The following is a 27299-nucleotide window of genomic DNA, read 5'->3' as shown; positions in this document are numbered from 1 at the left end:
CTTCTCCCTCGGCATCACTGACCTCCTGATCATGTCAGTGCCGGCTCCTGGGATGCCACATTTCCCAGGCCTGTGTCACACTGCCAGGCTTCCCCCTAGGCACAGGAAACACAAGTCTCCTGGACACATGACCCTTGATGCTGAATTTCTGTTCTGCCCGCGACTCCAAGCACAAGCAAAGGATGCTTCACAGCATTAATGTGTGGCCTGCCCCAAAGCCACCTACCCCACGGTCCAGGCTGCCTGGGGATTCCCATGTGGGCACCGCTGAAAGGGGGTGAGTGGCCCCCCACGAGCCAGCCTGGCAGCCAAGACTGATGGCGGCTGGCTCGGCAAGTGAGGGGAACCTGCACAGCCACCGATGAGCATGCCTGACTGTCATTCAAACCACACTGCCATAATATATTCACTCTCTTTCCCCACAGAGTCATGAAAAGTTCAGCCAAAGGCACATACTTATGAGATTAAATGAACACATTAAAACAATAGGAAAGCCCCGTTAAAGGGTTTGACGTGCTAATGTCTCTATCACACCCACGAGGGAAGGAAGAGAAAGTCCATGGCACCATATCCAGAATCCAGCCCTGGCATGTACAGGGCAGGTGTGCTCTCCGTGCAGGGGATGCTTATTAGTCAGCATCTCCATGGGCCACCACTGTCCTAGCACAAGAGGTACTGGTGGGCAAGGCCAACACAAGCCTTGCCTGCACTAGGCTGGCATTTCCATGCAATTAGAAACATATGCTCAGTCTTTCGCCCCTCAGAGATGATTGAGAGCAAAAGGCCTGGTCCTCTTTGGGGCTACACCCACAGGTATAGACACTGCAGGACCTTGGGGAAGGACCATGCTATTTGGGTGGCCCCAGCTGCCTGATGGCCCCCCAAAGATTCCAGCAAATTGGCTGAGGTCTCTCATCTCACCCTTGCTCTGCCTGTGCCTCAGGGAGCAGGGGACATTTTGGGGGTCAATGAAACCTTTCTGTGTGACACCATAATGGTGGATATAAGGCATGACATCCTTGTCAAAACCCATAGAAGTGTAGAATAAAGCAAGCCCTGATGGGAACAATGAGTTTAGTAAGTAAAAAATGCATCCATATGGGTTCATCCATTACAACCAATGGAACTTGTGAGGAGAAAACACAGGGGAAACTGAACCATGAGAAGAGGGACAGAAGGAAACTTTGTACCTGCCCTACTGTTTCTCTGCAAACCCACAACTGCTTTGAAACATGAAATCTTAAAAAGAATCACACTTTCTGGGAGCCATGGGTCTATGAAGTTAATATCACCACCTGTCCTTAGTGAAGAAAGTCAGGTCTGAGCACCTGGATACAGCCATGTCTGAAGCTGACCCAGAGTTTTCAAACAGGCATGTTTTGTTGGCTCAGGGAATCAATGCTAGTTGCCATGGCATCTGTCCCTTCATGTGCACTGGCTCCCTGTTACAGGCAGGTTGGTGACCACCCCCAGGGATACAGCAATCTGAGTAGCCTCAAACTTGTGCCTCTGCCATTTGCAGGTCAGGAGAGCAGGGGAGTGTGAGCCCAGAGAAGGTACCCACTCCTAACCGCCACACCCCCTTCATGCCCTAGATCCTCTGGTGACCACACGGCAAGTCCCTGCCATGCCAACTTCCCTTCAGCCAGTTCCTGTGATGCTAAACCCAGAGTGTCCTGCAGGATACAGGGGTAGGTGGAGTCATTTCCTGTCATCTGGGATGTTACCAAGACTGCTTCCTCCCATGCCAGACTGCTGCTGCTGAGGCCCTCCGGGGCCCCCCCACCCACCCACCTAGGGCACATGTGCAGGGTGAAACAGCCCCCAGGCTGATGAGGCTCCCATGTCCCTCATAAGCTCATGTGTAGCCAAAGCAGGCAGAGATCCCAGAGACAGGCTCTGCTGGAAGACCAGACAGCCTCAGACTCCACCAAGCACTGAGATTCTTGGGCTGGCTGCTCTGCCCTCTGCGTCCAGCCCAGCAGGAGGGGGGATGACACTCCTAGAGCCTCCAGGGCTGTGCAGGGAAAACCAGGAAGCAGGCATGTAGCTGGTGCTCGGCAGATGCTCAGGAACAAGGCCACTCTTGCTCCAGGGCCAAGGCACCCCCAGGGTGCAGGAGCACCCCTGCTCTGTCCTATCATTTCAGCATCCCACCTGGGAGCACCTGCAATTCCTACATTTGGCCTCAGGGCAAAAATTAGTGCCCGCCATCCACATCCACCTTTGAAGGAAGGAATGTGTTTCATAAACCAGTTTCCCATGATAATCCCCTGAGAAAAAGAATGAATTCCTATCTTTTTAATGTTTTTTTGACCTTTCCTAATAGGATCTCTATAAGCCACTTTCCTTTTAAAATCCAGTTTATGTGCATGAGTGAGAGCCTATAACCTCTGCCTCAGAACATGATGATTTTATTATTGCCTGAAGACGAGCGCCCTTGAAGCTCCTCACACAGATAAAAGCTGAAACCCCTCCCACTCTTACTGTGCGGCCGTGGTGCCCCAGAGGAGGCGCAGCCCTGCCCAGCAGCCAGTGAGCTCACGCTGCAAGCCTTGGACCTGCCCCCAGCCCATGCCTGTGGGGTCACGGCCTCACAAACCCTTACATCTGACAAAGGCTTTGCCTCTTTTTGGGCATATGTGACCTGAGTCCCTGGTGACCCTGAGCCCCTGGGTGACCCCAAGCCCCCCACAACCCTGAGTACCTGGGTGACCCCCCAGTCCCCTGCAACCCTGAGCACCCCAGCAGCCTTGAGTTCCCAGTGACCCTAAGTCCCCAACAGCCCTGAGCACCCAGTAAATCTAAGCCCCCAGCAGCTCTGAGCACCCAGTGACCCCAAGCCCCTGCAGACCCAAGCCCCCCAGCAACCCCGATCCCCAAGTGACCCTGAGCCCCCAGCAGTCCTGAGCCCCCAGTGACCCCAAGCCCCCAGTAGCCCTGAGACCCCAGCATCCCCAAGCCCCTGGCAGCCCCAAGACCCTGGCTGCCCCAAGGCCCCAGCAGCCATGGGCCCACGGTAACCCTGAGACCCCAGGGACCCCAAGCCCCGGGCAGCCCCAGTCTCATCTTGCTTCCAGGCCACCATGGGCAGCAGAGGCTGGGGCAAGAGGCTCATTACTTAGGGCCCTGCAGAGAGCCCCTCCCCATGCTTGGGGGTCCACTAGTCTTGGATGGATAATACATTTAATATGCACAATCAGTGCCCATCATGCCCAGACCTGGGCTTAAGGGACTCCTCATGCTGAAGCCAACAGCCAGAACCAGAAACACCTGTCATCAAGGGTCTTAGGTCGCCAGCCAAGAGGGACAATCATGATTCTGTCAGCTAAAGTAGGGGGCACCGTTCAACTTTAGAGGTCAGAACTGAAGAAAGGAAAATCCCATTTGTACAGATCAGCCAGGAATGATGGCCAGCCCATCAAAAGGGATTTTTCTGGGAACATGTAACAAGATTTGGTACCCAAAGGATTCTCCTGAGGAATGCAATCAATTTAGAAAAGGAAAAATTTTGAGAATTCAATGTGCCAGAGCCTCCTTTCACCAAACAAATTCATATACACATACATTCTTAAAGGCTGAGGATTGTTCTTCCAAATCCTATTGACTGCAGTTTCCTTTCATTCTGTGAATCTCACATTTCATTAAAAAATGGTGCCCAGCTCCAAACAGCCAAAACCATCTTGAAAAAGAAGAATGAAATTGGAGGACTCACATGTTGATTTTTAAAACTTATTGCAAAGCTACAGTAATCAAAACAGCATGGTACTGGCACAAGGACAGAAATATGTAGCTATGGAATAAAACTGAGAGTCCAGAAATCTACCCTCACATCAATGGACAACTAATTTTTAAAAAGAGTTCCGAGACCACTCAATGGGGAAAGAACAGTCTCTTCAACACATGGTGCTGGTAAAATTGGATCTCCATATGCAAAAGAAGGAAAGTGGACCCCTGTCTCACCCTATATACAAAATTTAACTCAAAGTAACCAAAGACCTAAGTATAAGAACCAATACTATACAACTCCTACAAGAAAACATAGGGAAGAATATTCAGGACCTTGTGTGAGGCAATGGTTTCTTAGACTTTATACTCAAATCACAAACAACAAAGGAAAAAACAAATCAATGGAATCTCCTCAAAATTAAACACTTATATGCACCCAAGGACTTCATTATGAAAGTAAAAAGACAACTTACAGACAAGAAAAAACATTTGGCAACTGCATATCTGATAAAGGTTTAATATCCAGGATATATATAAAAATGCTACATCTCAACCCCAAAAGGACAAACAACCTAATTAAAAAATGGGCAAAAGACTCCAGTAGACATTTCCCCAAAGAAGATACACAAATGGACAAAAAAACACAAGAAAAGATGCTCAACATTAATCATTAGGGAAATGTAAATCAAAACCACAATGTGATATCATTTCACACCTACCAGAACAGCTAACACTGACAAAACAGGATATAGTAAGTATGGGAGAGGATGAGAAAAAACAGAAATACTCATTCATTGATAGTGGAGATTAAAATGGTACATTCACTATGGAAGACAGTTTGATGATTCCTCAGAAAGCTAAGGAGAGAACTACCATATGATCTAGCAATCCCACTACTTGGTATATGCCCCAAAGAACTGAAAGCAGAGACTCAAACAGATGTTCATTTGCACACCAATGTTCATAGCAGCATTTTCACCATTGCCAAAAGATGGAAACAACCCAACTTGCTTCCATCAACTGAAGAATGGTTAAACAAGATATGGTCTATACATACAATGGAATATTATTGGGCCATAAAAAGAAATGAAGCCCTGATACATGAATGAATCCTGAAGACATCATGTTGAGTGAAATAAGCCAGATACAAAAGGGCAAATATTCTATGATCCACTGATATGAAATAATTAGCATAAAAATTCATTCATACAGTCAAAAACTAAAATACAGGTTCCCAAGGTCAGGGGTAGGGTAGAGAATAGGGAGTTAATGCTTAATTGGTATAGTTTCAGTCTAGGATGATGGAATAGTTTTGGGATGATGGAAAAGGGATGGTGGTGATAGTTGTACAACACTGTGAATGAAATTAACACCACTGAATTATATATTTGAATGGGTTAAAGGGGAATTCAGTGTTGTTTATTTGTTACTATGATCAACTTTTTAAAAAAACACACAGGACTCTACAACACAGAGTGAACCCTAAGTAAACTATGGATGATAGTTAATAGTACAATTACATAATATTTTTTTATCAATTGTAACAAAGGTACCATGCAAATGCAACGTACTAATAATTGAGAAAACTGCACAGGGTGGGGTGGAGGTATATGGGAATTCTGGACTTTCAGTATGATTTTTCTATAAACCCACAAATTTTCTAAAAAAATTTTTGAAGCAGTATGGACTCCAAATGGATTTTCACACAGCTTGAAGGTGCATCAAACATTCTTTTCCCAAGAAAGGTAGACAGGTGTCTGGTCTGTCGGGCCTGGGTACGAGAGTCCAGGACCCTGACTCCATGGGTCAGCTGTGTGCATGGGCTTTACCCAATGAGCCTCACCTACTAGGGGTCCCTAGTGGTCCACCACAAACATGGATCTAGGGGTCTGAAGCCACTAACAGCCACTAACCATCCCACCTTCCAGAAAACTGCCCCAAGCAATGGCAGAGAGGTGGAAGAATCCAGGTGGTGATGACACCCCACATCCATTGTGGGTATACCATGAGCTGCTCCTGGGGGCAGGAGCAAGCTGGGGGTCCCCTCAGGAATGTTGCCACAGGGTGAAAAGTCATAAGGCTCAGGGGCCCCACAGGGTTCCTCAAACACACTGCACCAGGCTTGTTTCTGCCGCCTCGACACTGGGCAGGTGCAACTCGTAACCAGTCTGCAGGTGAGAAACCGAGGCACAGAGGACAATGCAGCTTCCCAGCTGAGGGTGGGTGTGGCTCAGCCAGAGCTGGAGTCCACAGCATGCTAATTCTCCAGCTCATGTGGGGAACTCTCCTTTCCCCTTTAAAATAAGCACCACTGAAAAGTCTGACATCAAAGGTTTAGAATGCCCTGGTGAGCTTTCCTGACACAAACTTATCCAACTTTTCAGGTGGTTTTTGACTTGACATTAAACCTTAGGCAAATTCAGTCACATAGAGCCCCCAAACCAGAGGATGCCAGAGGACGCCGACCCACACACAGAAGCAACAGCTGCAGCCTGAGGTCTGCCCACAAACAAGAAAGACTAAACCCATCAGCCATGCAGGGCTCCTTCCCTGCAAGCTGGCACATGCATTCTTTCTCATTGTTTTATTTTTGGTTTTCAATGTCTTGTGAACCAGACCAATATGCAGGGCTGTTAAAAAGCATTTACACTGTCATAGGTTTGTTTTCACAGTTGCTGAGCATAAGTGTTTGCTCATAATTTCTCTCCTTGAGTAAAAGCACTCACTGCCACTCTTGGTTCCTGAACTGTAACCAGCACCCCTGCCCCTGCCACCTCACCCCCACCATGTCCTATGAAAAGACTAGGCTTTTTCCTGCCCTCTGAAGCAGTTTCCATCACCTGATCTGGAAGGTTCTATGGAATCACACATGAGGAATGGCTGAAAAGACCATAATAAAGAAGTGCTCAGATCAAGCAGCACACGGTGGGGGGCTCTTTGCCATGTCCCCCGATCCCTCCACATGCAGGTCCCTGGACTTAGGGCTGGCCTTGAACAGAAGGCACAGGCATAGCACTCTTTAACAGCCATCTAATTGAGAAAGCATGGCAGTGGCATCAAAGCCGAGCATCTGTGACTTCCAACCTCAACTTCCAACATGAGGGCACTGGAAAGATTCAAAAGGAGAGGACATATATCAGGTCAGCTGGCCTCCCATTAGAACACTTAGCTCCCTCTACCTACCCCTTGATTGCTCACTAGGAGGGGATGGGACTCCATCCATGGGTGCTCTGTGGCTGTCCACAGCGAGGGTGACCAACCTGACCCAGGGACAGAGATGATGCAAGAGAAGGAAATGAACTGCAGGCTCACAGGAAGAAGCACCAAGAAGAACACAACCAGGAGCACCTGTGGGGATTGGGAGCAGGTTCTCCAGGCCAAGCACAGCCAAGTGGGCCAAGTAGACCACCCAGACCTAACCTGGGCACCAACCTGGGCTTCACCCAGACAACACCTGGGCATTTCCCAGACACCACCCAGCCATGACTTGCAGGGCAGCCTGCACCAGTGTCTCCAATGAGGCAGAACACTGACATGTGGATTCCACAACTGTGGAGTAATCCTTTCATTTTCTTATCTGGGATGAGAAGAACAAAAAGAAAGTGAGAAATTGGTTCATTTTTTAGCTATAGGCTTGCAGTTGCAGATCATTAAATTAAAAACTGAATACACTATCCATCAGTCATTAATAAAATTTCATTTCCTTTATCTCTCATTATCACAATGTCATGGTGAACACCATCGTTATCTGCCCAGTGGCGGGGCCCAGAGGCACAGGCTAGGCCAGGCATTCTTGTGCTCATTCTCCTCATCCCCTGATGCCCCTCTGCCCCAGAAGGCCACTCAAGACTGTTCCCACAGCTTCTGGACCCTGCCCCCGACTCTGCACCTATCTGTGCTCATCTGCTAGCAGGGCTGTGTCAGGTGCCACAGGCTCAAAGTTCTGCTCTGCAACTCAGGGGCCACGTGGCCTTGGCTATGTCCTACATGCAGGCTGGTCTCAGTTTCTGCACCTGTAAAGTGGGGCCATATGACAGGTGGGTGCAGGTGTCAACCTGACCAGGTGATCATGCCCAGCTGTCTGGTCAGGAGGCACTGGCCTAACCACTGTGGCAAGGATATTTTGTGGCTGGTTGATTAAATAATTAATCAGTTAATTGCAGCTGTGGCTGATCCCACCCACGATCAACTAAGGGTGGGTCTCCCACAAACAAGAGAATCCAATCCATTGGATTTGATCCAATCAGTTGAATGATTTGAAGGGAGAAGAGAGACTTTATCACTGTTTCTGCAGCCAGTGAGCTCTCCTGTGCAGTTTGTTGAGACCGTTCATCAGAGTTGCCAGCCTCGGGGCTGCCCTACAGACTTTGAACTCTTACATCCCCATGGCTGTGTGAGACACCTTCATAAGTCTCATAAGGACAGATCTCTCCTGTGGGCTCTGCTTCTCTAGAGAACTCTGGCTGATACAGGCAGATAACAAGACACCTGGCAGGCTGTTGGGAGGACTCAGGAAGAATGTTTTTGAGGCCTGGTTCTCAGCTGGCCATACTCCTGCCCCATGCTGGGTGCTGGCCAGTGTCTGAGGGCAGTTTTGGTTGTTAGGGCTGGGGTGGGAGCGCACCTGGCTTCTGAGGGGCTGCTCATGATGCAGTGTCCAGGAAGGCCCCTGTGCTGGTTTGAAAACATTACGTACCCCAGAAAAGCCATTGTTTTAATCCTGATCCAGTTTTATGAACACAGTCGATTCTTTTAATCCTGATTCAATATTCTAGATTAGATTTTCTCCATGAAGATATGATGGGTCCAATTGTGGGTGTGGCCTTTTGATTAGATGGTGAAGTGACCCCACCCATTCCAGGAAGGTCTTGATTAATTTGGTGGAGTCTTTGAAAGGGGAAACCATTTTGGTTGTTAAAGCTGGAGATGCTGGGTGCCTGGCTCCTGGGGACAGAAGCCAGGGATGTCACTCGCCACTCCAGTGCCAAGGATGGCCCCCCAGAGAGAATGATGCAGCCCCACATCCACAGTGTGAGCAGGAGAAACCCCAGGCTGCCATGGGAGCAGGCAGGCAGCACATGGGGGTTCACAATGCTCTCAGGAAGACATTTAAAAAAATGTTCCTGCTGGTGAACAGGCATGTTCCCCCTCCACCAGCTGCTTGTGTCAGCCCTTCTCTCACCACTGCATGGGATGTCCATGTGGACTCGACACTGCCAGCATGCACTCTGGCCTCTGTCAGCCTGCTTGGGCCTCTCCCTGCTGCCTTTTCTCAGGGAAGACCCTGAACTGGTCAGATCCCAACACTCTGCCTGGGGACTGCAGAGTCCTATAGCTTGGGTGATAATCCCCAACATGACGACAGGTGAATCAAGGCCCAAAATGCTGAGAAGCTGCCCCCAGTGCCCTCCTTCCATCCCAACAAATAGTTACAGAAAAATATAACAATATATATATATATACAGCAATATAAAATAAATAAATATGTAATATGGTATAATATATAATATACAGCACTATATAAATAACTATATGTAATATTATATATATAGCAGTTATATATAGGTATGACAAATATATCTATACAACAAATAGCATTGTACCTCACATTCTCTATTATGTAAAAAAATAAAATATATAAATTTTAAGAAGGCAATTATGTCTATTTGCAGAAGATATGATTATCTACTTGGAAAAGTCAAGAGAAACTTCTGGAAAACAGGTAGAAGCCCACATTTGCCTCTGAATCAGATATCCTGAATTCAGCTTCTCATGATTCATCACAAAGTATAAAAAGAGATGTGCTTTAGGATGGTGTTTGCATAGCTTTTCATCTGTCCCTGTCACCCTGTCCCTGAGTCAGACCTGAGACACTGGCAGCCATCTCCAAAAGGGAGAACTTGACCAGGAGAGAGCCCAGCCACTGGGGATGGGGTCCACCCAATGAGCCCACCTGCAGAGAAGGGGGCCCACCTGCTAGGGACAGAGTCCACTCACTGAGCCTACAAGCTGAGGACAGAATCCACCCGCAGGGAACTGGGCCCACCCATTGGGGTTACAGACCATCCACTGAGGACAGAGCCTACCCGCTGGGGACAGAGCCCACCTGATGAGCCCATCTGATGAGAACAGGCCCACCCTCTGGGGATGGCTGAGCCTGCCTGGAGCTCATCTGTCCCATAATTTCCTGTTTGAAACCAATTCCCCTCTTGGATTAAACCTTTGGGCCACGTTGTAGGCAAAGGTCTCCCTTCTAATACAAGTGGTTTGCTGTAAATCATCAGTATGTTTATTCAACACACACACTCAAAATACAGGGATGGAAACCATCCTGCACAAGGCCAGTGCCATTTCCTCCCAGTCTCCCACCCACTGCTTGGAACAGGTCATGTGATTGCACCTCCATGGTCACCTGACCAAGCTGGGCCGATCAATGTGTCCAACCAGGAAACTGTCCCTTTCGGGTCTTTAATTGCAAAGGGCACAAGGGGTAGGGTGGGGACGTCATTACTCTATGTGCACAGAAAAATAGGAAAAGCTGGGCTGGAGAGGGCAGATAGGCTAACACTGCAGAGAAGGCTAGGCTCCTTCTGCACTGGGGGCTTCGATCGATGCAAATGGGATTTCCTATCTATCAATACCCACAAGCAGCCCCTGGACTGAAGTCCTCATCCACATACACATCAGCATCGCTCCAGCCAGGCCACAGGCCATGAGGGGCAAACTCTGCGAATTCACCCAGAAAAACAAACACAAAACCTTCCCCAGAGATTTAAATGGCAACTCGGCAAACAAAACAACCTACATTAGCAAGGAGAAGACAGGTGTTGGATTTTCCCCAAATGAATCTTTGCATCTGTGTGAGGTCATTTCACTCAACCCCCCAGAGAAAAGCTGGCAACACGAATGTGCAATTTGTAAAGAGGAAAGGGGCAAGGGTGCATTTTATTTAAAATGTCCAACCTCTGTACAAATTAAATAAATGCAAGACTAAAAGCTTTCACTTATACCTGTCAATGTGGGAATCCATTCAAAGGCATGGCCATCCGACAGGACTCTGGATGTGGAAGCAGCAGGGATGAGGCCATTTCACATGTCCTCGCTGGGAACACAGATCGGCACCATCTTTCCAAAACAGCCTTTCCATGCTGGCCTCCAGGGCCACACTGAACACTGCCTCTGAACCAGAAACTCCAAACTCTGCTTCCAATGATGCATCATAAAGAAATAATGAGGGCGGGCCGCGGTGGCTCAGCGGGCAAGAGTGCTTGCCTGCCATGCCGGAGGACCCCGGTTCGATTCCCGGCCCCAGCCCATGTAAAAAACAAACAAACAAACAAACAAAATATAATAAAACAAGAAAATGTTTAAAGATGTTATCCTTCCTTCCTTCTCTGTCTTTCCTTCCTTTCCTCCCTTTAAAAAAAAAAAAAAAAAAAAAAAAAAAAAAAAGAAATAATGAGAGCTGTGCTACACAGTGTGTTTGCAGAGATTTTCATCATGACATTCTTTCCAGTAGCAAAGAGCTGAAAATATCCTTTCATCCAGCCACACTGATGCACATGCATACACACCACATAAATGCAAGCATGTCACATGTGTACACACAAATGCACAGTACATCCGTACACTCACACATGTACCCACACACATGAATACACAACACATTTGCATGTGAACACATACCACACATGTGTGCACACACATGGAACTCACACTACATTCATCAGCTTACACACACATGCCCACATACACTGTGCCAAGTGGCAAAATGTGGGTTGCTCAGGGAAGACAAGATTTCACTTGATTTTTTTCTTCAGAATTTTCTCATCTTCAAGTTTTCAACCATAATGTTTTTTTGGCTTTTCAAAATACAAAATATCATTTAAAACTAAGCAGAAAGAGCAAAAAGTAGATTTTTTTAAAAAGAAACCTTATTATTCACCACCTGTTGCCATGTGCCTACTTTACTCCATCATTAACTAAACGTGCTCATCACTGACCTCTACTCCAGTTGTCTTTTTTCTGCATCGGGTGGTTCACTCCAGATCACGTGGTATTTTCAAAGAAACATTCAACTCGATTCAGCAGCATGGACAGAATTTACTGATTATGCAAATCCACTATGTTCCTTTCAGGTAATAGCACTTAGATGGCTGACAAAGAAGCCACAGGCCCCCTCAGGAGCACGGTTCCAGGGCCATGCCAGGAAAATGGTTGGAGGGGCACGGGGCTTGGGCCCAGCCTACCTCCACCCTCACGTGGATTTCCCGGTGGACAGGGTGGGGGATGGGCAGGCAGGGCCCGACCTGGCCATTAGGCCACATCTCAGTCTGGAGGCAGGTCAGAGGCGAGTCTGGGGTGGGCAGAAGTGCCCGGCAATAATGGACATAGAGAGAACAAGCTGAAGCCTCTTCCCCTGAGCTGACACCCTTCCACTGTGAGAACAGGCTGACACTCCCCCTACCCAAGTAATGCCACCATGAAGGATAAGGAGATAGCAGTGGCACCCTGGTCTGCCCAGAACTCAAGCACCAGTGCCAGCCCCAATTGTCCCTGCCCAGGATTTTGGACATCTGCCGTGGTTCAGGCCACTCCCAGTAAAACTCACCACTCCCAGTATCATCTGCCCCAAAGAGAGGCTGCTGGAAGGAATGACAGAATTGTAGCTGGCTGCAGGGGCTCTGTCACTCTGGGGAAAGGGAGCAGATTATCCCAGGCAGAGCCTGAGGACACAGGGCCAGGGCCATGCTGGGGAGGCCAGCGCAGCCACACCTCAGCCCAGAGGGGCATTGCTGAGCCCTCCCTTGCCCCTTCTCAACCCTGGTACCTCTGCTGGTGCCTGAAAATTTAAACTGACTCCACATTTCACAAAAGTAAATGCATTTCTAGGGGACATTCATATCATCATCATGGTGCTGGGCTTTGGAATCAGCACAGGAAAAGCAAAATAAGGCCCCTAGATCCCTGCTTGATCCTTGGGGTCCATCCCCCTCTCTTTGTGAAAAAGTGACATTAGCAAGAGGAGGAGCATCCTGGCACTCCCTGAGACTCCTTCTTCATGCTGAAAGAGAACTGGAGAGAGAGTTACTTCTTCACTCCCGTCCTTACTGTGCACCCTGGAAACACCCTTAAAGTTCCCCCTATCACAAACTCTACCCTCTGCAGAGCCCAAACAAAGGGGGTGAAGCCAATGCAGTCAGCATCGCCTTTCTACCCTCTCAGCCACTCCAGGTCTCACCAAGTGTCGTCCCGACCTGCCCCGTAGCCCCCTGCTCATTGCCTGCTTCACACTTCTCACTCTCACCCCTTCTCAGAGGCTGGCCACCCACCCCCAGCCCCCAGGGACTCAGCCCCCGGAGCCCACCCACCCCCAGGCTCGGCAAGCCCAGCCACGGTTCACAGGCTCAGTGTTGGGGTGTCCTCTAATGCCATCCACACCCAGCCCCCCTGCAGCGTGGGGAGGCTGCAACCCAACTCCATGCAGCCAAATGCACCCCATGAAGACATCCCCTTTGTGCCAATGATGCATCTTCAAGAAGGGCCAAAGGACCCTGTGAATAGAGTTTTCCATGCAACTGTTTCATTGTTCACAACAGATTCTACAACACAAACTGGTAGATTCAGATTCAGCCCAGAGATGTATCATGGGAAAAATAGGGAATTTTTACATCAAAGTCTAGACAGCCCACTTTTTCTTAGAAAGTGGAAGCACCAGTGAGGTCTCTGTCCTGTGTGGCAATAATCCCGGGGCTCAGGTGGCATGACCACCAGGGAGGTGGCCGGGGCCCTACCTGCTGCCACCACCCTCTCAGTGTCCTTCCCGCTCATGCCTTTGGCATCCCCTGTCATCAAGGGTGTGGGAAGTGCCCTGTGCAGGAGCCAAGGGGCTGGGGGAGCCAACCACACAGGGGCTGCGGCACATGGAATGTCCCCTCACCTCTGGGAGCTGAGGCTTATGGTGGAGAAAGAGAGCAAGCCCCCAACAGGTCCCCAGGAAGGAGTAAGGGGTAGCGATGGGGGTCTGGTCCCACCTCTGGAGGGCAGGGGTGGGGACTCACCACCAAGGCCGAGAAGAGAGGGCAGAGCAAGGAGAAGGACAATGGGACTCCAGCAAGGGGGCACCAGGGAACCCCAAAAGCTGCACTCGGGAGAGGCCAGTGGTGCTCTGATATCATGGAGAACTGAAGGGAGGGCTCTGGGGATGATGGGGTGGGATATACAGCACTGCTGGCTTCCCTGGGATACACCAATGTACTGGGGTGCTGCAGAGCAGACACGGTATACCCCCTGAGGGGTTTATGCTGTTCCAGGGGAGGGGTCCACAAATGGGGGCTAGAGGAGCAAGAACTCCAGCTGGGAGTGGTGTCTTCAGCGAGCTGCTCTACCCAGGAGCAAGTGGATGGGGAGGGTGGTGGCAGGTTGGGGAGCCGAGGAGGTGGGGTCCAGAAGAGAAAGCAGTGGAGGCTGCGAGCAGTATGAGGACCAGAAGGTGCTCCAGGAAGCAAAGGGGACATGGATAAGCCAGGGGCTTGTTGGGGGAAGGATGAGGAGGCCCCGGGAGGGCTTATAAAGCTTGTCCCAGCACTGCAGGAAAGCGTGGATGTGTGGGAGACCCTACAGGGCAGAAAGGCCCATGTGGAGGCCAGTGGGGTGGGGAGGCCAGTGCACTGTGTGCGTCATAAACCCCCTGGACTGCTGTAGAGACTACAGGGGCAGTGGCCCCCGGGGACTTTGGTCATGGCCATCTAAGGGAATGGGGCAGCCCCTGGGGAAAGAGAGGCAGGGAGCCATAAGCAAGTCCACCCCCAGACCCCGCACACTGCATCTCTATCCAGCAGGCCACCCTCTGCAGTGGTGACACTGTGGGGAAGGCATTGCCAGTTAAAATTGAACCTCCCCAGGGAAGAGCCCTTGACATTGGAATCTAAATCCCGGCAGCCTCAGAAGTAATGGTCAAGTCAGACCCTTCAGGATAGCTGACTTAGTCTCCAAGCAGCTCAGGCCCAGCCAGGGCCCAGCCCATCCCCAGAGCCACTGTCCTCCAAGGCTTATCACTCAGGCAGCACCCAGCAGAGTCACCATGCTTCCTCCAAAGGGAGGAGACACCTGCTGCGGGTCACATCCATGGTCCCAGCTTCTCTACTCCTTCCTGCACTGTGAACACTGTCACCTCAGAATGATTTCTGTGAGCACACCACGAGTGTGTGTGCAAGGACAGGCTGTTTGTGCTCAGTGGGGGGCTGTGGACCAGTGGGCAAAGGAGGGCTCCCTGGTCCCGGGAGAGGAGGGCCCCCGCCCTGTGGCAGGAAAGGCACCTCGAGTTGTCACCTGATTGTTGGGACATTGACACCAAGCATGGCCTCAGCCTACAAACACACACCCTCGCGGGCCATGGGCACATCGCAAAACCATCACCTTCCCATTTGGAGAAGCCTCAGCGTGGCAAAGCAGTAAAAGGAGAAGAACTGATAAAATGTTTTTGGCCAAGCAGCTTGATTCCTGCACATTTAGGCACGTGGGCACTTCTCGGTCTCAATTCTCTCAGGTCAATTTTACAGAGGCACCCAACTCTCAGCAGTGAATTGATATGGGCAGAGAGGAAGGTCTGGGGAAGGAAGGACATGGCCAGGGATGGAGAGTGAGTCCCATGATTAGAACAAAACAAAACAAACAAAAAAGAACAGAACACAGCAGAAGTAAAGATGGGGCTTCCTTGACCCCCAACCCCCTGATGATAACTGCCCAGCTTCAGACAACTGGACCAGCTAAACAAGCCCAGTGATTAAAATGTTCCAGATGGCAGTGGGTTGGCTTTTTTGTCCCAATTATCACACAGGACTTGAATGGCAGGACAGTGCCAGGGTCTGAAATGCAAGGACTTGGTCAGGCTGACAGGAACTTTCTCTGCAGCTCCAAATCAGAAATGGAGCTGGAGAATTCGGCCCTGTCCCCACCTTACCAGAAGGCTAAGCAGCAAGCACACTGAGGAAAAGGCTGTCCCATACTAAAACTACACTGCAATAATTGTCATTGTTATCCAATTATGCTCTAGATACCTGAAGCTAGCACAGCCCACAGAGGGCCAATTTCATTAGACTGAATCACTTGTCTTACTTACTTTGATAATGGCTTAATAAATAAACCCAGTAAGCCCTAATACCCAGGTTCCAAATGAAAAATACTTTGGTTTTTCCATTTTATGCCCATCCTTCTCCAATTATCATGCTTTCATATTTTCTTGCTTGTCAGTTCCAGACTCTCCCCCTCTCTGAGAGGTGGGAGAAAACTCATCTCCTTTCCCTTGCAAGATTCCTCCCTGGGAAGAGATTTTATGGGGTGTGCTGGAACATCTGGCTATCTCTCCTACTCCATCTTCCACCCCAACTTACACACTCACTTCTCTGGCTTTTAGTCAGAACCCCCCACATGCACACACACATCCACACCCACACACATGCACACCCACAATAAGACTGAGTTGGGTAGCTATGGAGGAAACCACAGTATAGTGTACACGTCTTAATAAAAATAAGAGCAAGGGAGGTAGAAGTAATTAATGTGACTTAGCCCAGGCAGAAGGGAGGGGGGAAGCCAGCAAAGAGGGTAGGGTGGAAAGGTGCCACCTGAATGCCGAGGACCTAGATGCCTAAAAGAGCCCTACAGATAGAGGTGCAAGATGGATAGACAGGAGGCAACTAAACCAAGGGAACAAAGAAAAGGGCTTAACAATTTCCAGCTCCCTTATTGATAGTTCAGGGAAGAGGCCTAGAGGGATGGGTGTGACACAGAGGAAAAGGGACCGACCCAGGGACCATGGCACAGAGGGCAGCACTAGCACCACTGGATGCCCCGCAGGAGCCTGCCAAGCTTGCAGAGTCTAAGATTCTCAAGTTGTCCCCTGTACCCACTGCACTACAACCCCTGCAGTGACTCTGAGTTTCAGGACTCCAGGGACCCATGGGTATCTTAGAAGCAAAATGCCAACTGCAAAGCCCAAATGAACAATATGATTTGCTGATGAGGAGTGAGGTGTCCTGCTGCCCCCATGCTCCCATGTACCCAACTGCAGGAGCTTTCCCTAGCTCCCGCCTGGGGTCTTCCTCGCAGCGAGATGGGGGAACTCGGTAGCCGACCGGTCCCGGGGGCTCGAAGGTCTGGAGGGCGCGCGAGACGAAGAACGACTCACGGGAACTGGAGGAGCTGGCAAGGCGTGCGCACCAGAATGTTTATTAGAGGAAGTACAGAGCTTTATATAGTGGTGTGGCAGAAATGGGGGGGCCAGGGGAGGCGCGCTGCATGATTGGTGAGGAGGCTAAGGGGTGGCAGCGAGGGATTGGGTGAGCTGAGAGCAGAAAGGTCCAATGGAATAGCTTGAATATGTTGCTAGGCAGAGAGCTAGAGGAACGGGGCCGAAATTACATCCGGCAATTCCTCCCTTTTGCTTAATAGGAGAGGAAGAGAGAGTAAAAAAGAAAAAGGGGAGAGGCGAGGCCGGCTGCAGGTGCAGGTGGCCCGCGGGCGCCCGTGGGGCTCATGCGGATGAGCCAGCATATGCATGAGCCACGCTCCCAAAGGGTGATCAGTCCTTAGGGTGGGCAACACTCGCTAACCATACCTGTGCCTGTTGGCGATGGCCTGCGTCTGCGAAGGGGTTTTGAAGTTCGAGAGCTGCTAGAACAAGAAGTTTAGTTTGTTGTCTATGGTGGGAGAGTTGTCTATATATGCATTTGAATATAATAAGAATGACAATGAAGGCAAGTAATAGGAGTCCATAGAAGATGAGGTTAGAGGGTTTGAAGAAAGAAGAGAACTTTTTTGTTAGGTCAGAGAGAATGGAGGCAGAGACTTTAGGGATAATTGTTTTTTCTAGAGTAAGTATGTGAGCCTGGAGTTGGTGGGTATGATTCCAGAAAGATTCATTATAAGCCGTAAAGATCCAGTCACACAAAGTGAGGCAGGTTGGGAGTGATTAACGAGGACAGGGGTAACACAGAGGCTGGAAAAGGGGTATCGTCCATCACACGTGGAAGAAGCTATGTCATAGAGGGCTTCGATGTCTTGGGCAATTAGGTCCATCTGCTGCTGTAGATTGAAGATGGAGTGGTGCATCAGAAGGTTTAGGTCTTCTTGACTGCCGAGTGCACCGGCAGTGGTACGAGTGAGGTTGTTGATGACTTCTGCGGTGGTGGAGGTTCGGGTGAGGGCGACAGCAGCTGTAGTAGTGGCGGCTAGAGATGCGATGACAGCGGCAGCGATCGCGGCAGAAATCCCGAAGTCTCGCTTGCGGCGGAAGAATGAGGACAGCTCTTCGGTTCTGAAAGGATAGGGGAGTTGCGGGGCTACCCAGGTGGAGGCATTCAGGGGGATCCATATCAGACGGGGCGCAACGCTCTCGAGCTCCGTCATATAGGCGGAGGAGTTGCCTTTTTTGAGCTCAAGGGCTATTTTCCGGGTCGTCTTCTTCAAGGACTGCTTGCGTCATTTGCCAAACCAGGCACCTTGCCCGACGTTGCAGGCATCTAGTGGTCGATGACGGCAGTGACGGTTGTGAATTTTTCTTTTCTGAGGGCTGTTCAAGGTGCATTTTTTCCAACTTCTTCTTCAGGGCTCGCATTCTGCGTCGGTGGCGTCTGCTTGGTCGCTGTGGCTGGACAGATGTTTCTTCCGGGGATCCAGATTGGCTGCAGTCCATTCTCTGGAAAGACACAAGCAAAACCACGCCCCTGGGCAAGGAGAGGGGTGGGCCCTTGCCACGTATTGGTGGCTGGGTCATGCCAGTGAACCAGTGGGGCTGGTGTGGGCCTGTGAGAGGGTCCCCAGTGTTTATGTAGGGGAGATAGGCCCTCTTGATCGAATGTGAGGAGATTTAGATGTATGAGAGTAGCTGTGACAAGGTCGCTAGGGGGTGTTCGAGGGCTGTTAGTCTTCTCCTTTTGTATTTGAATTTTAATTAGGGGCTAGTGGAAGGCTCAATGTGACCAGCTTCTAACTGCTCTAAGACGAGGGTTTTAAGTATTTCTAATTTATGGGAGGGTAAAGGCCACTGCTCCACCCAGATGGGCTCCTCTGTGTCCCATTAAAGAGGAGTGGGTGCCGGATGTATTAAGCGAGCAGTGGCGCAAATTATTGGGGGGGCTGAGTGGTAATTATTGACCCCGCGGCTGATAGAATGTCTCGGCCCCATAGGATTTGGTTAATAGTAGTTAGGAAGAGGGGCCGAAAGGTGCCTGAATGGCCTTCATCATCTTCCCATGTTAAGGGGCGAGCGGTGCGTAGAGAGGGGGTGGAGCCCGTGGCTCCGATGACGGAGGGGCCCTCCTCCACCTTTCACTGAGTCATTAGGCGCGCCGGTAGGCACGATATTTCAGCGCCAGAGTCAATAGTGCCTGTATACCACTGCTGATTTATTTCAAGCACGCGGGCAGGTTTGTGAGATGTAATGGGAACTGCCCACATTATGGCTTGGGGCCCTGCTTGGTTTGGGCCTGCGCCTCTTGGGGGCGGGGATGAGGCATGCCCCTCCTGGAGTTTAAAGGCTGCTGTACGGCCGGCGAGCGACAGTCTCGGACCCAGTGATAGCCCTTATTACAGCGAGGGCAGGGCGTAGGAGGCTTGCGCGAGGGCCCGCGCAAGGGGGGGGGGTCTATACTTGGACATTCTTTTGCAAAATGGCCGGTTTTGCCACACTTAAAACAGCCTGAGGTGAGAGACATGGCGGTGGCGATGGCCTGGGCTAAGGAGGAGGTTTGGAAGTCAATGTTATCGCATGCTAGGACCCAATCATGCAGCCCCTTCTCCTCTACTGGAATGAGTGCCTGTGTGCAAGGGGGGTTTGCCCCTTCAAAAATGAGCTCTTTGGCAAGCGCCATTTGAGCTTGCTCACCAGTTACTTTTCGCTTGCAGGTGTCAGTGACTCGAGAGACGAAGGAGGCGAAATCCTCCTCTTTACTTTGAGTGAGTTTGGTACATTTTTTGGGCTTAGCAGCAGGGCACATACGGAAGGCTCATAAAGCTAATTCCCTTAGCTGGAGCCAGAAACCTGCTGGGGTGTGCACGTCTTGCGCGGGGAGGGTGTAGGGGCCTGTCCCGGTGTAGGCATCTGTTGGGATATTAATTCCGGAGGCCTGGTTGGTGATAATTTGCTTTTCTATTTTCTGATTGAAAGTGAGCCCGCCAGTCGATGTATTGACCGGGGGTGAGAATGGCCCGCGCCAGCGAAAGCCAGTCAAAGGGGGTACATAATTGTGGGGATAGCTCTTCTATGAGGTGGGTGGCATACGGGCTGGTGAGGCCGTCCTCCTTTATGGCTTTGCGAAGCCGTTTGACTTTACTGGCATCAAAGGGGTACCATGGGAGAGGGCGTTGGGGAGTGGCCTTGATGTTTAAGGGGAAACAAGAAACTGGCTGCTGGAGAGGAGGCAGCACGTGCACGAAGGGGTTAGTGTGAGAGAGGGACTTGGGGCTTATATTGCAGGCAGAATTGCCGGTGGGGTGCCAGGGGTCGGCCGAGATTGCTGCCGGCGTAGCGGACGGCCAAGGGGCTGGGTTAATGGGCGTGGTGCCATTATAAGATGGCGGATGGGGTGGGGCAGTGGGATCATAAGATGGTGGACAGGGCGGGGCAGCGATGCAAAATGGTGGCCGGGGGCTTTCCCCAGTGAGGGCGGGGGAAGGGCACTCCTGTTTTTGTCCGTTGAAGGAGGAAGTGGCGGGCTAGATGGCGGGAGGGAGGGGTAGAGGCACTTCCTGCTTTCTTCTGGAGGAGAAAGAGAAAGTTTGCCCGTTTTTTTGTTTGAACAAGAAGGCAGAAGTGCACCATCTTGATCGGCCTCAATATTGTTTAGTTTAGGGAGGTTGAGTTCGAGCGCATTGTTCAGTTGCTCGAACAAGGACTCAGTATCCGAATCGGAGTTGATGGGAAAGTCTTCTGCATTATGGGTGTGCTGCGCAGACAAGGCCTCCCGTGGGGCGCAGCGGGACGGGGGCTGTGAGCCGTGAAGGCAGGAACGAACAGTGATGAGCGCAGGTAAGAGACGGGGGGGGGGAAGCCCTTATTTTCGCTTTGCATAGCTTCGGTGACCCGATCAATTAGGCGATCATAGGTTTGTGGGTCCCACAGATGACATGTGGCAAGCCACGGGTTAAATGGCAATAGGAGGTTGGCGAACGGACACCTTACATTTATGGGTGTCCAGGAGGGCGGCTAATGCGCGAACTTGGGGCGCTTGGCGTGCCGTGAGGCGGTTTCCCATTCTCTTCTTTAGGGAGAAAAATATAGGAGATGGGGTGAAGACGGGGTGAGGCTATTAGGCAGCTATCAGGGCCAGTCGCCGGGTTTAAGTGGGGCGAGTGGCGAGAAAGAGAAGACGGGGGCTGTTGCCAACGGCAGGGGCCCTTACCTGTCGAGCATGGCGAACGGGGCTGGAGAGAAGACGAGCGGCGGGGAAGTCCCTGTTCGGGTGCCAATTGCAGGAGCTTTCCCTAGCTCCCGCCTGGGGTCTTCCTCACAGCGAGATGGGGGAACTCAGTAGCCGACCGGTCCCGGGGGCTCGAAGGTCTGGAGGGCGAGCAAGACGAAGAACGACTCGTGGGAACTGGAGGAGCTGGCAAGGCGTGCGCACCAGAACGTTTATTAGAGGAAGTACAGAGCTTTATATAGTGGTGTGGCGGAAATGGGGGGGGCCAGGGGAGGCGCGCTGCATGATTGGTGAGGAGGCTAAGGGGTGGCAGCGAGGGATTGGGTGAGCTGAGAGCAGAAAGGTCCAATGGAATAGCTTGAACATGTTGCTAGGCAGAGAGCTAGAGGAACGGGGCTGAAATTACATCTGGCACCCAACAGCCCCTGACTCAGGGGGCATCTTGGAATCACTGTGAAAGAATGTCAGGCCTAGGCTGTCTTAACCAGGGCCACCTCCATGGGCCTCCATGATCATGATGTCCAGTGCATTGGGTAGCTGACTTGGTCACAGGATGCAACTCTGCCAGAGAGAGGGTCACCGAACAAACGCCAGCTCCCAACGGTGCTGGGGATCTCAGGCACCACCACCTCTGGGCAGACAGGATGACAGCACTACAGGACCTCATGCTGCACAGGGCACCTCATTATCTGCAGCTCTGGTGTAGCCTCCTGATCCATACTTTCCCCAGTCCCCAGGTAAGTCACTGGGATTAGCAGCTGTCAGAATGCAATATACTGGAAATAGTCTTTTATAATGAGGATTTAGAAGGTTACAAATTTACAGTTCAAAGGCGATGAAAATGTCCAATTTAAGGCATCAACAAGATGATACCTTCCCTCAAGAAAGGCCGATTGTGTCCGGGGTTTCTCTGTTACATGGGAAGGCACATGGTGACATGTTGGCTCTCCAAGCATCAACAAATGCCTGTGTCTGGTTTCCTCTCTCTAAAATATTCACTTTTTAAAGGGTTCCAGTAAGTCAATTAAGACCCATTTGAATGGCAGGGTCACAGCTTCATAGAAACCTAATCAAAAGGTCCTACCCAGCAATAGGTCTGTCCCCACAAGACTGAATTAACATGACATGGCTTTTCTGGGGTATATAATGGTTTCAAAGTGGCACAATCACCTTGAACAGAAAGTTCAAACTCTTTGCCTTGTGTCTAACTGGACACATCTAACCTCGAAGCTCAAGATCATCCAAAAGCAGAGGCAGAACACAGAATTGTTGCACACTCTCTGGAAGCTACAAGCTGCAGAACTGCACTTCTGGTCTTACACTGCCACAAATGAGTTCAAACAAAAAAGACCAACTGATTCTCAGAAAAATAAAAACGGATAATAGGACCCAAGACAAGCCACTAGACAGGGTTTTTCTGTCCCTAAAGTCGGGCACTGCAGGTCTCCCTAAACGGGCTAGCACATTAACACTGCTAAACGCTAGACTCATTTATTTAAATAGCAAAACTACAATTATCTCTGCATGCCAATATCACAACTCTGCAGTGCCACTGCGTAACGAAGCGTCTGTGAATGATAACGTGGGGACCGTGTCTGTGGTGCACAAGATAGCCGGGCTTATCAGAATCCAACTATATTAATCCTTTCTCTTACATCAAAAATCAAATTCCTTCTGGAGAGAAGCTACACTCTCATGAAGCGCAATTCCACTGGGAGACGGGAGTTTAGATTAACAGCACAATATGTTGGAACTAGACAGATAAGTATCAGCCTCCGCAGCTGCTGGGTGACAGGCAGAACCTGGGACTCTCTCAGCCGAAACAGCAAGTGTCCAAGAGCTCAGCACAACCTCACCACTGGCATGTGCCACCCATGAGAATAATCAGGAATCTCTGCAATAGAAGCACTCATTGAAGATGGCATTTTCCAATAATACAAGTTTTGCCCCACATGGCATTTCAGCAATAGGGAAATAATCTTATTTCTCAACTGATAAGGGAGAAATGCAATAAGACAGTTCGTAGATAACCACATGGAGGGGATGCCTTCTTGATAAAATAACTACCTATCAAAGTAAGGAAAGGAAACAATGTGATTTTCTGCCTAGAGAGAAGGAACAGATAGGCAGGGCAGTCAGCAGCCTCCTTATCTCCAGAGCAGTTCCTCTGCTCCCCCCTGGGCTGGAGGAAGTGATTAATTAGTGTCTCCTTGATTCCACTTCCATAGGAACCTGGCTGGGGGACTTCTCCTTTGCACACCCTAGAAAGATATCCTCCAGAATCCTCCTTTGAGAACCCAACAATGGGACAGGTCTCCACAACTGTGGGTGTGGCAAGCTGCAGCCTGGGCACCAAGCAACAGAGCCCTGGCTTGTAAAAGAACCCTCTTCTCAGTGTTTCCTTTACAATGGGAGAGGAAGCCACCAGTGACATGACTTTTTAAAAATATATATATATATTTTTCTTGACAAATATCCACACACATAAAGTCCAGCCATATTATTCAATCAATGGCTCACAATATCATCACATAGTAGTGTATTCTTCACAATGATCATTTTTAGGACATTTGTATCACTCCAGAAGAAGAAATAAAAAAAAGAGCTCATGCATTCCATATCCCTGACCCCTCCCTCTCACAGATTCCAGTATTTCAATCTACCCAATTTTTACCCTTTACCTCCCCTTATTACTTATTTATTTTTATCCTTATTAATGTAATGACACAGTTTTAAGTGAAAGAAGAACATGACCACATACCAGGACAGTGTCTCACTCTCCAGTCCACTCTCCATCCCACCCTGTCTTGCTGCCCTGGGCCCCAGAGGGTGTTCTGTCAAGCTGCCTCCTTTCAATGCAGCAGATGCAATGGCAAGCTGGTGACATGGGAGTGCCCGGGAGTACCCACCTGCTCGTCCAAGCCAATCCCTGGCCTGGGGTGGGGAGGGATGAGCCCACCCACACATTTCCCAAATGTTCTTGCACAGGGACAGGAGTGTCCTGTCGTGGCATTCTTCCTCATATGGCACGGGCAAAATACCACCTCCAGGTCCATGGTGCTGAGAAATCCAATTCTTCCCTCAATTTTAGGGAGGCGTGCCTAGGCATGGCATGGGGTACTCCAAGCCCGAGGCAGTGGCAGAGCCAGGGGTGCAGCAGGTCCAGCCTGCACAGTTGCTCAGTCCTGCTTAAAAGGGGATGGGCACAGCAGCCTGGCACAGGGGTGCACACAATGGCAGCCTTCTCTCACTTAGGAAGAGCACCACTGTCCATGGGCTCATTCAGCCTACAGTGGAGGACTCCAGACACAAGGGGTGCCTGGAAATGAATACACTGCCAACAATTATTTTTTTTAAACCGGGCTCTATGTGTCTCCATGATTGCTCAGGCACTCTCTGCTCACTCAGCCCTGCACCCACCCAGAGCAAAGGAGATGGGTGAGTGGGAGTGGGGGACTGGAATGAGGAGCTCTTCATTTCCCAATGTGATTCAACCCCGTGAAACTCTGGAAAGTTCCAGAATCTTTGTGTACTGGAATTTCAACTTAAATAGTGGAGGAACCCATTCTGGTTTCATAGGACTACACCCTGAGTCTGTCATTGCCATTTAAAAATCTGAGATTTTTAGAGAATAATTTGCTTTCTAGTGTCAAAATGCAAACCCTGGCAGTAGGGCCATATCACAGACCCACAGGTACAGTTGAGGCTGATCGAGGTAGGTAGACGCTCTATAATGAAAATGGGTCTACAGTTTCTAGGACTACAAATTCCAAATATTTGTCCAAGGATTAAACCCAAAATACCCCAGTTGAATGTTCCATTGCCTTCCTGAAGGCAGCACACTCATCCAAAAGACACCACTTGAGACTCAGGCCATGTCATTCATGCATACCAGTTCCAAAGTCACCATTTGTGACTTCAAAATGCATTTCAAAGGCCTCTGTAATTTTGGCAGCATGACTTTTTTACGTCTTATAGGCTATTTTTATTAGTCAGGATTGTAGAAAATTGGTGTTTACCAGCCGTGAACTTTCAAGCACGTATCTCAATTTTGCCTCTTTGTGGAAGTTTATCTTATACTTCTGTAGGACTCAATCCCCAATCTGTCCATCTCCTTTAAGAAAAATAGGCAAGTCATAGCCATCCTTCATCAAGAAGGCTCTCTGTTTTCCAGAAAACCTAAATCCTATAATTTTACATACTTTAGATCACAATTTTACAGACTTCAGCCCTTTCCTAGCATTCTGTTTTTATCTTAAAATATAAGAACTAGATAAGACACATTTTGTAATCCCTTCTTTGTATCTGGGGGGAGGTGGCAAAGAATAAGCTAACTCAAGAAAAAATAAAATGCCACTTTCAACAGCCAAAACCCATAGAGAAGGCTGACTTGGAGTCACTTACTTTCTTTCTCAGTTCACCCGTGCTCAAGCATTAAATATGGCCGGGCACAATCCAATTACAACAACGCCAAATTAATAAATAACTGTCATTGGTGTGCTGTCTCCTCCACACACACACACACACACACACACACACACACACACATATACTGAGATCTACATAGCTTTAAATAAGTTATTCTATCATTTATTTATTCACTTTTAAAAACACACCTTTTGCCAAAAGGTCTCTGGCCACATATTCAGAAAGGAAAGGCCAATAAGGAAAAGAATGCCCCACGCAAAACCACGAAAATGTTTCTGAATCAAGGCCCCATCTGATGGAAAAAATGACTGCCTAAAAGTTTAGCTGGCACTCACCATGTCTTAAGGGCTGGACTCCAGGACTGGCTCACCTGGGGAACTGGGGTTTGTCCATTGACAACAGAAATGACAAGCACCTTGTAACCCGTAGATTCAGCTGATCGTGCAAAGGCCTGGTGGGGAGGACATGGCACTGGATGGGGGTGTCACAGAGGTGTATAAGAAGGCAATGGGCAGGAGTCTCTGGCCAGGCCAGGCTCTGGAGCTGGCAGCACCTTGTGTGTTTACATTAAAAAGTATCATGAGTGACAATAGCATTAGCCCCTATTTGGAGTTTCTACAGGCTGGGCAGGGCACAATGTGCTTTATACACTGCATCCTCCTATGAAATGGAACAGTCATCCCCACTCCTGAAGGGGACATAGGAGAGCACAGAGCCCCAAAACTGGAGAGATGCAGCTAGTAACAGGGGGGTCAAATGCTTTATAAGACCCTACAACCCATGCTCTGGGCCACAGGAGGCTCCATTCTCCACCTGGGGGGAGTCTGGTTCTGAGATATCAGGGTACAGTGTTTGAAGACAGGCCTCTGGATGGGGCTACCCCATTTAAATCTTGACTGACCTGGTACCCACTGTGGGGACCTGGCAGGTGACCCACATGGCCGAGCTCCAGCCCCACCTGTTTGGGGGGTGGCTGGGAGGGCTACTCCAGAGGGGCAGGTGCTGGTCACAGAGGGGGCTCCATTGGTGATAGCTGCTCTACCAACACCTTGAGTGGAGCAGGCATTGGAAATTGCAAGGCTGCTGGAGGATGCAGTTGCCCTACTTGCAGAATTCATTAGTCTATGATGGCGGGGTCCCCTCCAAATGAGACAGCTGTGAATAACCCATTAAAGAGGAAAGAGGGAAAAACATATCTTTCCCTTTAAAATGCTCAGCATGCAAGCCCAGCTGAGCATCAGGGAGAAACAAGGAGAAGCACTTGCCTGCAAAGCCCAGGCCTTCCCTGCCCTGCTCAGCAGGTGGGCTTTGTCCCTGGCTTCTGCTTGAGCTACCTGCAGGGGCTAATGGACACACAAGTAAAAGGGGCTTTTTCCCTCTCTTGGGAGCTTGGAGCCTCTTGTAGATCCCACGCTGGAGAGGTAGGCCTAGACCTGAGGTAGCACTGAGCACTGGGTGCCCTTTGACCATCCAAAAAGAGAGTTGGTACTGCTAGACTATGGGCCATCATGGCCCTTATGGGTACCCCAAGGGACCCTCCCTTTAACCACAGACCCAGGAAACACAGCACGTGCAATAGGCCCCCATCCATACCACAGCCCCTGCTGCCACTCAGGTGCTGGAGAAGTGACTAGGACCTGGGCCTGGCTGGAGCCCTGGGAAATGGGCTTAGCAGCCACTGTGTACACCTTCCTCTGTCAGCAAGGCCAAGCAGCCCCACAG

At 50.0% G+C, this 27299-nt stretch overlaps 1 protein-coding gene across 5 annotated transcripts in view; it reads right to left on the bottom strand.

The window, feature by feature from the left end:
* Positions 1 to 27299, bottom strand: part of LOC143672955 (cadherin-4-like) — a 233701-nt gene that overhangs the window by 189853 nt on the left and 16549 nt on the right. For 3 of the 5 annotated variants that reach the window (XR_013170111.1, XR_013170114.1, XM_077147373.1), the window contains exon 3: positions 20928 to 21289. The exons of the other annotated variants lie outside the window; for them this stretch is intronic. Coding sequence is in view for 1 of the 3 variants with exons in the window: in XM_077147373.1 (XP_077003488.1) it covers positions 21237 to 21289 (53 nt within the window). In the remaining 2 variants the exon portion in view is untranslated. Of the gene's footprint in view, positions 1 to 20927; positions 21290 to 27299 lie in introns of those variants that run through there. 5 annotated transcript variants of the gene reach the window in all.

Source organism: Tamandua tetradactyla (assembly GCF_023851605.1).
Source record: "Tamandua tetradactyla isolate mTamTet1 chromosome 22 unlocalized genomic scaffold, mTamTet1.pri SUPER_22_unloc_2, whole genome shotgun sequence".
In the NCBI taxonomy this organism is placed as follows: Eukaryota; Metazoa; Chordata; class Mammalia; order Pilosa; family Myrmecophagidae; genus Tamandua; species Tamandua tetradactyla.
Note: the sequence above shows the minus strand (reverse complement) of the source record. Positions and strands in the feature narration are given on the sequence as shown.